Here is a 12,500-nt window from a genome sequence, read left to right on the forward strand (position 1 = left end):
CATGACATGAAAGCACATTGTTTTATCTGCATGTAAATGTGTATACTCAGGTCTGTATATCTGTGTGTGTGTGTGTGTGTGTGTGTGTGTGTGTGTGTGTGTATGTGTGTGTGTGTGTGTAGGGAGCGGATGGTCTCAGAGGCCTGAAGGGAAGCAAAGGAGAAAAGGTGAGTGATGACTATTCCTAACAGACAGTAAATAAAAATAGTCATTAGAGTGCTATGTAGCACATTGCAGTTCATGGGTTTGACCAGTAGGGGTGCAGATAGTTGAGACCTGCCTTCTCTGAGCTGATTTAACGAGCCAGGTATTTAAACTTAAAGATATACTCCACAATTCTAGTTTAATGCTTTTTTTGTCAAATCCAGCCAATCAACACATTGCTTCTGGAGATTTCAAGGGAATAGTGTAACTTGATTGGCTGTTGATTGTCAAAACCCAGCCACTGTTTCAGTGTTAGTGACTGTTCTAAATGATCCAGTTTTGTGTTTAAATATTAGTGACTGTTCTAAATAATCCAGTTTTGTGTTTAAATGTTAGTGACTGTACTAAATAATCCAGTTTTGTGTTTAAATGTTAGTGACTGTTCTGAATAATCCATCTTTGTGTTTCAGTGTTAGTGACTGTTCTAAATAATCCAGTTTTATGTTTAAATGTTTGCGACTGTTCTGAGTGTCTCACTGTGTGATGGTCCGATGGCCTGGTGTCTCTGCAGGGTGAAGATGGCTTCCCTGGAGCTAAGGGGGAGATGGGAACAAAAGGAGACAATGTAAGATCTCTCTTTCTCTCTCTCTCTCTCTCTCTCTCTCTCTCTCTCTCTCTCTCTCTCTCTCTGTATGTAGTGTGTGTGTGTGTGTGTGTGTGTGTGTGTGTGTGTGTGTTTTCCACCACTCTCATCATTACGAGGCACGTCTCCACTGGCTTGTTTATTCTCATGTTATCCATGTCTGAAGGATATGAATGTCTGATCGGATTGCCCTCTCTGAAGCTTGCATCAGATTATTATTATGATTATTACGTTTCCTATTATGCAGTTCATTCTATTTTTCATCTATGTCTCTCTGTTTCTATCGCTCTCTCTCTGTCCCCCTCTCTCTCTCCTCTCTCTCTCTCTCTCTCTCTCTCTCTCTGCCCCCCCTCTCTCTTCTCTCTCTCTCCAGGGGGATTCTGGAGCCTCAGGGCCCCGTGGTGAGGATGGTTTGGAGGGCCCCAAGGGTCAGTCTGGTCCCCTGGGAGAGGCAGGATCTGGTGGCATGGCCGGAGAGAAGGTACTCCACTCAGACCCCCCTCCCCATCCCATAATGCTCTCCTCCAGCTTCTCTATACATATACCTTCGTAATCTACAACAACAACAACAGCACATTCCATTTATATAGATTTATAGGCATACAATGCAAGGCGTAGGGGGCCACCTCAACCACCACTAATATTGATGTTTACTGAGTGCCTAGATACTGAGACTGATCACTATAGATACTGTGTCAGATAATTACTCAAATAAATGTTACAAAACTCTCTTTCTATGAAAATCAGTAAAGATGTTACACATACAGTATGTCGTCTTTTTACTGAAATTACAGTAAGGTTAAATATTAAAAACTCAAAAGTATTATAGAAAAAATATGTGTAAATGTGCACAGGTATTAACTGCTCTTTTTATGTCTCTTTTAAACTATTTTCTGCTTGAGAGATTTCTCTACTCTACCCAGCTACAACCCGTATGAAGTGGCTTCATATTGGAAAAAGAAATGGGTTTACTTTTTACTTTGAAACTTTCTTAACCTGAGATGTACTGTGTGTCCCTTGTCTCTTCCCATCTCCTCATCTCCGTAGGGGAAACTTGGAGTTCCAGGACTGCCTGGCTACCCAGGAAGACAAGGACCTAAGGTGAGCCTGAGTGAATTAGACCAGCTGGACTACGCATGCACATGTCAACAGACACTACTGTCATCTCATCTCCCGTTCAGTGCTGCTGCTGCTGCTGCATTGTCAGCATTGTCATGAGGCCCCATACTTTCTCTCTCTCTCTCCCTTTTTTTTCTCTCTCTCTCTCTTACACACACACACACACACACACACACACACACACACTGACTCTGTCTTTCTATAGCAGACACAAACAAAGACTCACTCACATGCATTGTCTCTTTCTTGCACACACACACACACACACACACACACACACACACACACACACACACACACACACACACACACACACACACATACACACACACACACACACACACACACACCATTTTGGTTGTATGCAAGAGGCATTATTTTGTGTTATTTGTGTCATGAGCCAATCTGTTTTGTCATCCCTCAGGGAGCTGATGGTTTCCCTGGAGCCATCGGTATAGCCGGTGAGAAGGGCAAAAAGGTATGTTTTAAAATATAAATAATGCAAAATAAATAAATGTGAAAATAAAGTAGCCAGAGAGTACTTATGCCTTATAAAGCTATACGGCTCTGGTTCCGACCAGTTCTGTGGAATGTTTACAGTTCCTACTACTATGTTGGAGACGGCTGTCATGGTAACCGTTTTTTTCCACACACATTCTAGGGTCCACAAGGGCCACCAGGGATTGCCGGCCAGAGAGGTGCAAATGTGAGTGTTACTCCTCGTCCATGATGTCAATCAATCTAACTGGAGACCATATATTCACATTCATATTCATATTCCATATATTTCCATTCCAGCTAGCAGATTGTAGTAGCATGTCTGTGTGTGTTTGTTTGCGTATGTGTGTGTGTGTGTGTGTGTGTTTGTTTGTTTTTATATTTATATTTATTTTTTAAAGGGTGCGCGTGGAGCCAGAGGTGCTAGAGGTCCCACAGGAAAGTCAGGTGCAAAGGTCAGAGGTCACTGCTTTCTATAAACGCACATTGTTTGTAAAGTGTCTATTACAATGCAACAACACTGTTTATAAAGTGTTTATTACAGTGTAATAACTTTGGGCTTAAATACAAATGATGTTACTAACCATATCATTCTGGATGCGACATAGGGATCATCAGGGCATGATGGCCCGCCTGGACCGACTGGGGAAAGGGTGAGATATTATTTATAATTAAATGGGATAAATGTATCTTCTTTACTATTTTGTTTTGTATATTAAGTAGTTGACTAGTTGGACCTAGTTTAGATTGTTTTGAATGATACCTAATTTGTTTTTGATATAAATGTTAGTGTTCATCTTGTTAGTGTTCGTCTCCTTTATATATTCTATATTTTAGGGACCTCAAGGACCTCAAGGAAGAAATGGGGAGCCAGGGCCAAAGGGACCCAACGTAAGCGTTATGCATTCACACCCACACACACACACACACACACACACACACACACACTCACACACACACACACATACAGCCAGAGCTAAACATAAGCATTATGTATTCAGTGTACAGTAACTGCAGTTACTAATTCCTTGGCATGGCAGTCAAAACCTGAATGGATTATACAGATAGCATTATAATTAAGCCCTTTAATTATAATTAAATGTTGGCTCACTACTCGTGTACTTGCAACATATGACCTACGTAAGGGATAGTGGATGACATTGTGTTCCTTGATAAAGTAAAAATGCACGTCTGAGGTGGTAATGCAGCCCCAATGAGCAGCATAATGGGGTGCATTACTTTTCTGATAACCAAACGCCATGGAGTCCATTATCCCACTTATACCACTGTTGCCCCTGGCGTCGTATTCATTTGCTGTCGTAATTTCCATTTTATAATCGTTACTAGTTCTAAATGTATGGTGGCTATGGTCAAAGGCCAGTTGTTAGTTCCATCTCTCTTGTCAAGCGGGCATATCCCAGGATTCTGTTGAACCTTTGCTTAGTAAAATCACTGTTTTTCTTAGCCGACTGCCATGTAACAGAGCTAAAAGCCACCTCCGTCATATGCTACTATGATTTGAACATCGGTAAGATCGCTATTTTATAGCTCTGGTGCATGCTGCGTGACAGTTCATGTAAACTTCACAACGAATTTGGCGAATTAAAATGCAAGTATGATATGGCCAAAAACTGAAGCTACTTCATAGGTGTGCAAGTAACAGAACAGAGCAAAGTAATTGCTGTTCAAAACACCTTTGGCTACGATCTTTTAATGTAAAGCCATTACGCTCATGTGTGATTCTTCTGTCACTCACCTGTTGTAATTGGGAGTGATGCACTCTAAGACATCCTGTTTCTCTTCCTGACTTCCTGTTTTTCTGCTCAGGGTCCCAACGGGAAAGACGGTTTGCCAGGTCATCCAGGCCAGAGGGGGGAGCCGGTGAGTTTTCCCTGATCACTGGTCACTGGAATTACAGTTTTTTTCTGAATGCTTAAACACATTTTTTCTAACTATGGCTTTTTTTACAAAACTCTACACACAAATGGCAAAACCACTCACTGAGTTCGCAAAACTAAAAGCACAAACACTGCTTTGCACTCAGTTTGCAATTTTGTAACACACACTTTGCACAACTGTAGGCACAATGGCTATTATTTACACTATTTTGCCAACTCTCTGGCACACTTTCTCATGTGAAAACTGTTTTAGATAATTAGTTCACTTTGCAATCAGCCTAAGCACTATAAATAAGTCACAGGTAATGTACAATGGGTACAATGGAGTGAGCAGGAAGAGTGAGAAGAGAAATAAATAGCCCTTTTACAGACAAAAAAACAGTCTACATGTGGGGATATTGTCATGTCAGGCCTGGATACGTCATTCCAGAATATATTTTTCCCGGTGCCTTGGACTAGGACATTGCATGTGATGTAGACAAAATTTTGAGAGAGACGACCCGATGTAGACTGATTTGTTTTGTCTCAGTGAAATGCTATTTTGTGTTTTGATTTGGAAAAACACACTTGTGTTTGTTTTGATGTGTGTAAATAAACACTAATACTTGAAGTTTGGATCCCTGTATGATGTGTTTTTTATTCATACCATCAGTGTGTTGTTGGCACATTGTGTGCTTACTATTGTGATGGCTTGTGTTTACTGTTAGATACGAAAACACCATTTTTACGAAGGTGTGAAGAGTTAAGCAAGGTGTGTTAGCTTTTGCAAGAGAACTACAATGTTTTGCTGATTGGGTGAGAGGTTTTGCCATTTGTGTGTAGAGTTTTGCAAAAAAAGCCATAGTTACAAAAAATGTGCTTAAGCAATCAGAAAAAAACTGTAATACAAAATCAGATAATTCAGTACAGACTTGTACTACACTGGGACAGATGTTTATTTACATTAATGATAACATATTATTTGGGTAGGGATGTATTTTGATGTAAAATGTATTTAGCAAATTATACAATTTCAATGTACTTTACAAGCTACATGTAATTGTCACCTGATTACAGATGTTTGTTAGATGTCAGGTAATCCCCTGTGCTGTGTGACTTTAGGGTTTCCAAGGAAAGACAGGTCCACCTGGACCATCTGGTGTTGTCGGACCACAGGTCAGTTCATGTGTCTGATGTCTGTGGTAAAACTACAGACAGATACAGACACTAATATACATTGGGAATTACTTCCTATGTTTATTGCCTCAGCTCAGCTGCTTGCCTGAACATTGTATGTTGTAATAGTGTGTTTATGTTGGGTTTTTTTGTTTCCAGGGTAACTCAGGAGAAACCGGGCCAATGGGAGACCGGGGTCATCCGGGGTCACCAGGCCCACCTGGAGAGCAGGGTCTCCCTGGAGCAGCTGGCAAAGAAGGAGCCAAGGTGGGTCGGATTCACGTTACAATTACTGTGATGATTATTATGGTCTGTTTAACATTAGGATTACTGTAATAATTATTATAGTCTGTTTCACATTACAATTACTGAAATAATTATTATGCACCGTTTCCTGTTCCATGTTATACATCCTCCATGTAACAAACATAGACAGTTTCAAATTACAACTAACCCCCCCTGCCCAACATCTTATGTTGCCCCCTCAGGGTGACCCAGGTCTTCCAGGTACTCCGGGAAAGGCTGGTCCTGCAGGGCTACGAGGCTTCAGAGGCAGCAGAGGTGCCACCGGCGCCATGGTAACGTGCCATCTCTCACTATAGACAGTTACATGAATTAAATCAATTGCAAAGACACATTAATTAAATGGATGCTAGAACTTTCCAGCAACACTACACTAACTATGATGAGTTAATGAATGCACAGCCCCCATGAAATTGTGTCAAGTTTGTGATTGGCTGTATAGAATGTCATGACATGGTGTCAAGTTTGTGATTGACTGTATAGAATGGTCATGCACTTGCAAGGCAATCTATTGCATTGAAGAGGCAACCGAATGCTAGCAATTTGATACCAACAAGAAAGACTGAATTCTACAGTCAGTTAAATTGTGCCAAGCTTGTGTGGTCTCTGTGTTGTCCAGGGCCCTGCTGGACTGAAAGGAGGTGAAGGACCCATCGGAGCCGCTGGACCAGTGGTGAGTGCCTTACCTGGAAACGGTCTCCATTTCGTATTCTGTACCATTGCCCTGTCAACAACTATAAAAGATCCAAAAGGTGTCCAATGGCAGTGACATTGGATTAGTTTTCATGTTTGTTTTCTGTGGCCTGCTTTTTCATGTGCACCACAAGTCAATCACACAAATATCTGGATTTAGAAAAACTCATTCAAAATAAAAAAAAAAGAATCAAGCATCAACAACAAAAAAGGTGTCACTTTTCCCAAAATAATAGTGCATGTGTGGAAATATCATCATATTGGCATGAAAATAATTATCTGTCCATCATCATCATCACCATCATCACCATCATCATCATCATCATCACCATCATCATCATCATCATCATCACCATCATCATCATCATCACCATCATCATCATCATCATCATCATCATCACCATCATCATCTTAGGGCCCCACTGGTGAGCGGGGCCCCCCGGGTAGAGTGGGTGCGATTGGCCAGCCTGGACGCACGGGCCCCATTGGTGGACCCGGACCAGCAGGAGAGAAGGGAGAGCCGGTGAGACTTACAGCAACACAATGCCGTTATTTTACCCAGAATCAGAATTTAGACTTACAGCAACACAATGCAGTTATTTTACCATGAAATAGCAGCTTCATTCATTCATTCATCACGCTGACTTATACTGTAATACGGAGAATGAAGGCTTTGACATTGCAAAAGCATGACTGGAACTCTTCATACTGCATGATGTAACATTGTTAATCGATCAGGTAGGATCATGAGCCTTTTAGTCGGTTTTGACTACCTGGGTACCATCACAGCACTAAATGGCATTCAATATTGATACCAGTGTGCATAGATATCAATTTTCCCATTGTGTCCCTTTAAAAAATCGGGCGGTGGTAGCATAATGGCTAAGGGCTGGGCTAGCATGCAGTTGGGGCGGTGGTAGCATAATGGATAACGGCTGGGCTAGCATGCAGTTGGGGCGGTGGTAGCATAATGGCTAGGGGCTCAATTCCACAAACTTCGAAACGTTACTCTCCTCAATGTGTAGGTCTCTGTACTGAGGTATATTTCCTGTGTGTGTGTGTGTGTGTGTGTGTGTGTGTGTCACAGGGAGAGAAAGGTCTGATCGGACCGGCAGGGCAGGACGGAGATCAGGGACCCGCGGGGCCCCCTGGAGTGTCTGGACCTGCGGGACCACCCGGAGAGGACGGAGATAAGGTGTGTGTGTGTGAGTGTGTGAGTGTGTGTGTGTGTGTGTGTGTGTGTGTGTGTGTGAGTGTGTGTGTGTGTGTGTGTGTGTGTGTGTGTGTGTGTGTGTATATATGTGTGTGTGTGTGTGTGTGTGTGTGTGTGTGTGTGTGTGTGTGTGTGTGTGTGTGTGTCTGTGTGTGTCTGAGCAAGTCTGTGTGTGTTTGTGAGAGAGAGATAGAGAGAGAGAGAAATAAAGTGTGTGTGTGTGTGTGTCTGTGTGTGTGTGTGTGTGTGTGTGTGTTTGCATGTGTGTGTGTGTGTGTGTGTCTGTGTGTGTGTGTGTTAACCCTTGTGTTGTGTTGTCTCTCCTCAGGGAGAGGTTGGAGGACCAGGCCAAAAGGGAAGCAAAGGGGACAAAGGAGAAGGGGTCAGTATCCACCCACACTAATGACACAGACATATACCACACTAATGACATAACACCAACATATAGCACACTAATGACATGGCAGACATATACCACACTAATGACATGATACAGACAGACATATACCACACTAATGACACAGACATATACCACACTAATGGCATAGTACAGACATACAGTATACCACACTTATGACATAGCACAGACATATACCCCACTAATGACATAGCAGACATATACCACACTAATGACATGACACAGACACATACCACACTAATGACACAGACATATACCACACTTATGACATAGCACATACATATACCTCACTAATGACATAGCACAGACATATACCACACTGACATAACACAGACATATACCACACTAATGACACAGACATACAGTATATCCCACTAATGACACAGCACAGACATATACCACACTAATGACATAGCACATACATATGACACAGACATATACCGCACTAATGACATAACAAACATATACCGCACTAATGACACAGACACTAATGGCACATACATATACCACACTAATGACATAGCACAGACATATACCACACTAATGACACAGACATATACGACACTAATGACACAGACATATGCCATACTAATGACACAGCACAGTCATATACCACTCAAATGACACAGCACAGTCATACCGCACTAATGACATAACAAACATATACCGCACTAATGACACAGACACTATGACACAGACATATACATGTACCACACTAATGACATAGCACATACATATACCACACTAATAAAATAACACAGACATATACCACACTAATGACACAGACATATACCACACTAATGACATAACACAGACATATACCACACTAATGACATAGCAGACATATACCACACTAATGACACAGCACATACATATGACACAGACATACACCACACTAATGACACAGACATACAGTATATCATACTAATGACACAGCACAGTCATATACCACTCTAATGACACAGCACAGTCATACCGCACTAATGACATAACAAACATATACCGCACTAATGACACAGACACTATGACACAGACATATACATGTACCACACTAATGACATAGCACATACATATACCACACTAATAAAATAACACAGACATATACCACACTAATGACACAGACATATACCACACTAATGACATAACACAGACATATACCACACTAATGACATAGCAGACATATACCACACTAATGACACAGCACATACATATGACACAGACATACACCACACTAATGACACAGACATACAGTATATCATACTAATGACACAGCACAGTCATATACCACTCTAATGACACAGCACAGTCATACCGCACTAATGACATAACAAACATATACCGCACTAATGACACAGACACTATGACACAGACATATACATGTACCACACTAATGACATAGCACATACATATACCACACTAATACAATAACACAGACATATACCACACTAATGACACAGACATATACCACACTAATGACATAACACAGACATATACCACACTAATGACATAGCAGACATATACCACACTAATGACACAGCACATACATATGACACAGACATACACCACACTAATGACACAGACATACAGTATATCATACTAATGACACAGCACAGACATATACCACACTAATGACATAGCACATACATATACCACACTAATGACATAGCACAGACATATACCACACTGACATAACACAGACATATATCACACTAATGACACAGCACAGACATATACCGCACTAATGACATAGCACATACATATGACACAGACATATACCGCACTAATGACATAGCACAGAAATTTCTCCTTGATGTACTGGGGATTACAATCAATTGCATTGAGATTTCAGTGACATTCAACACATTTGATGAATTGCAGGGAGACAGAATGCTAGAAGCTGACGGAGCCTTTTTCACTGATTAGTATGGGAATAAGAAGCATTGATGTTGCACAATTGTATTACCATTGTGAAAATGTTGTTTAAACATCTTTATTTCAACATTCAAAGACATGTAATGTCACATTCATAACCATAAATACTGCTCTTATTGAAACAAATGTAATACCTTCAAAAGAGGTTAGGTGTCATATATATGTGTGTGTGTGTGTGTTTGAACGTGACCTTCTGGAATAGCTAGACAGATCAGTTTTGTCATTAAATAACGTAGAAGTAATGGTGTGAGAACGTTCCAAGGTGACCAGAGGCAACAGGTTGAGGACATTGACCCATCAACAGGGTTCCTACACATTTTCCATTTCAAAATTCCATACTTTTTCCATACTCAAATTTTCAAACTTCTCGGTAGATTTTTCTGACCATATTCTAGACATTGTCAATGGAGTGTTCTACTAGCATTGTGAGGAGCTGTATAATAATGTTTATTATTAACTTGTTAGCCCTCAGAAAACACTTGCCCATTGTTGGATACTTTTCATTGGGGAAGTGCTGTGTTGGAAGGTGCACTCACATTTTTAGTTCTCTGTAGATACAGCATAGCCTACATATGTTGGAGACAAGTTCACTGCTGGCAGAGGCCTCAGAAAACAGTATTATTTGTTTGCAATAACAGTTTATCAGATAATGCAGTATCCATGTCTTGGTAACTTTTACAAAATCAAAATAGTCTACCAGTGTTTTAGCCAAAAATAGCAGAGCTACGCAAACATACCAGTGCACAAACGTATAGGGCACGTGCATAGAACAGGGGTTCTCGATTTGGTACCAGGGTCCCCTTGTGGGAGAGATTTTTTTCTGAGGACCCCCATTCAATTGTATCTTGATGATGTGGACTGACAGTTAAAGGAGAATTCCGGTGTGATATTGACCTAAAGTGTGTTGAAACATGATACCGAGTGTGAACGTATGTCTCATAGCCCTTCTCGGCTTGTCCCCTGCACTCCAAAATCTGGCGCTAGTTAGCTGATGCTACCAACAGCTTTTTCAATGGTGGTGCTTCGGCATCGGGCTAGCCATGCAAATAAATCACTGTTTTACACCATTTACGAGGCTCAATGTATCTCCACACTTCATTGGTAGACTACCGTAGGCCCTGACATTTAAAACGAGACATTGAGAACTTTGAAAAAGCACTGGTAGTTTACTTACAAGACGATTTATACAGACAGTATCTTCACAAAGTTTAGCGTTTGCAGCCATCTTGAATTTAGTCACGATAAGTCGAGCGACGAGTAAGAATGAACAGGTATGATAAGGGATCAGATTCCAAAAATAATTCAGTGGAAATGCATGGATTCCAGTTTCTTCCAGTAGCAGCAACTGGAATCCATGCATTTCCACAGAATTATTTTTGGAATCTGATCCCTTATCATAGTAAACTACCAGTGCTTTTTCAAAGTTCTCAATGTCTAGTTTTAAATGTCAGGGCCTTCGGTAGTCTACCAATGAAGTGTGGAGATAAATTGAGCCTCGTAAACAGTGTAAAACAGTGATTTATTTGCATGGCTAGCCCGATGCCGAAGCACCACTATTGAAAAAGCTGTTGGTAGCATCGGCTAACTAGCGCCAGATTTTGGAGTGCAGGGGACAAGCCGAGATGGGCTATGAGACATACGTTCACACTCGGCATCATGTTTCAACACACTTTAGGTCAATATCACACCGGAATTCTCCTTTAAGCTACACAACAGTAGGAATGGTTCATTATGACCTGAGTGAAGTGATTAGTACAGTAGATGCAATAGTCTGGAAACACAAATATTTCTCCATACCCTTGTTTCTTTTTTCCATACTTATCCAGACCTGGAAATTACTAAAATAAAATTCCATACTTTTCCAGGTTTTCCATACTGCATAGGAACCCTGCATCAAAGTCAATGTTTGACATTTGTTTGTAGCGCTTCACTATATAAAAAAATTATAAAGACTACTGTACATGCATCTGGCAGCTTCACTGCTGTTTATTTTCACCTGTTCAGATGTTTGCATGATGTTACTTCACGTCACGTCACGCTGAACAGACGAACCGCCAATGTTTTCAGCAGTTATAGTATGTCCTGTGATGGCCCAATCTGTAACCGGTGAAGGACACAAAGATTTCCTGTGAGGCAGGGAGGGAGTGGGCGTCTCGTAAGAGTTTGATCTCTCACACTGATCTGTCTCATGTCACAGGGACCTCCGGGAGCTCCTGGCATTCAGGGTCCTGTCGGACAGCCAGGACTACCGGTAAGTTCATCTGTGAAAGGATGTTCCATTTGATGGAGCTATACTTTGTAAACTTTATTATATGGTTAATGTTATTGTAAACTGCATGTATGTTATTATTATTACTGTAAACATTCAACAGTAAACAGTAAAACTGATGCTTCAATTGGATGTATGTTGTCTGCTAAATATCCTAAATATGGATGTAAGTTCTAGATAGATAGATAGATTGATAGATACTTTATTGATCCTCA

The 12,500-nt window shown here is 41.0% G+C and overlaps 1 protein-coding gene across 1 annotated transcript in view; it reads left to right on the forward strand.

Moving 5' to 3' along the window:
* The window catches only part of col5a3b (collagen, type V, alpha 3b), a 77,897-nt gene that overhangs the window by 47,816 nt on the left and 17,581 nt on the right, over positions 1-12,500 (forward strand). Inside the window, exons 27-44 of the mRNA XM_076287523.1 lie at positions 123-167; positions 716-769; positions 1,161-1,268; positions 1,835-1,888; positions 2,331-2,384; positions 2,568-2,612; positions 2,806-2,859; positions 3,013-3,057; positions 3,242-3,295; positions 4,232-4,285; positions 5,404-5,457; positions 5,617-5,724; positions 5,946-6,035; positions 6,380-6,433; positions 6,869-6,976; positions 7,541-7,648; positions 7,995-8,048; positions 12,214-12,267. Of these exons, the coding sequence (XP_076143638.1) occupies positions 123-167; positions 716-769; positions 1,161-1,268; positions 1,835-1,888; positions 2,331-2,384; positions 2,568-2,612; positions 2,806-2,859; positions 3,013-3,057; positions 3,242-3,295; positions 4,232-4,285; positions 5,404-5,457; positions 5,617-5,724; positions 5,946-6,035; positions 6,380-6,433; positions 6,869-6,976; positions 7,541-7,648; positions 7,995-8,048; positions 12,214-12,267 (1,197 nt within the window). The remainder of the gene's footprint in view (positions 1-122; positions 168-715; positions 770-1,160; positions 1,269-1,834; positions 1,889-2,330; positions 2,385-2,567; positions 2,613-2,805; positions 2,860-3,012; positions 3,058-3,241; positions 3,296-4,231; positions 4,286-5,403; positions 5,458-5,616; positions 5,725-5,945; positions 6,036-6,379; positions 6,434-6,868; positions 6,977-7,540; positions 7,649-7,994; positions 8,049-12,213; positions 12,268-12,500) is intronic.

This window comes from Alosa pseudoharengus, unplaced genomic scaffold (genome assembly GCF_046254945.1).
Source record: "Alosa pseudoharengus isolate Yale_2024_CS ecotype anadromous, Long Island Sound unplaced genomic scaffold, YU_APseudo_1.1 YU_APseudo_1.1_scf_1, whole genome shotgun sequence".
Taxonomy (NCBI): domain Eukaryota; kingdom Metazoa; phylum Chordata; class Actinopteri; order Clupeiformes; family Clupeidae; genus Alosa; species Alosa pseudoharengus.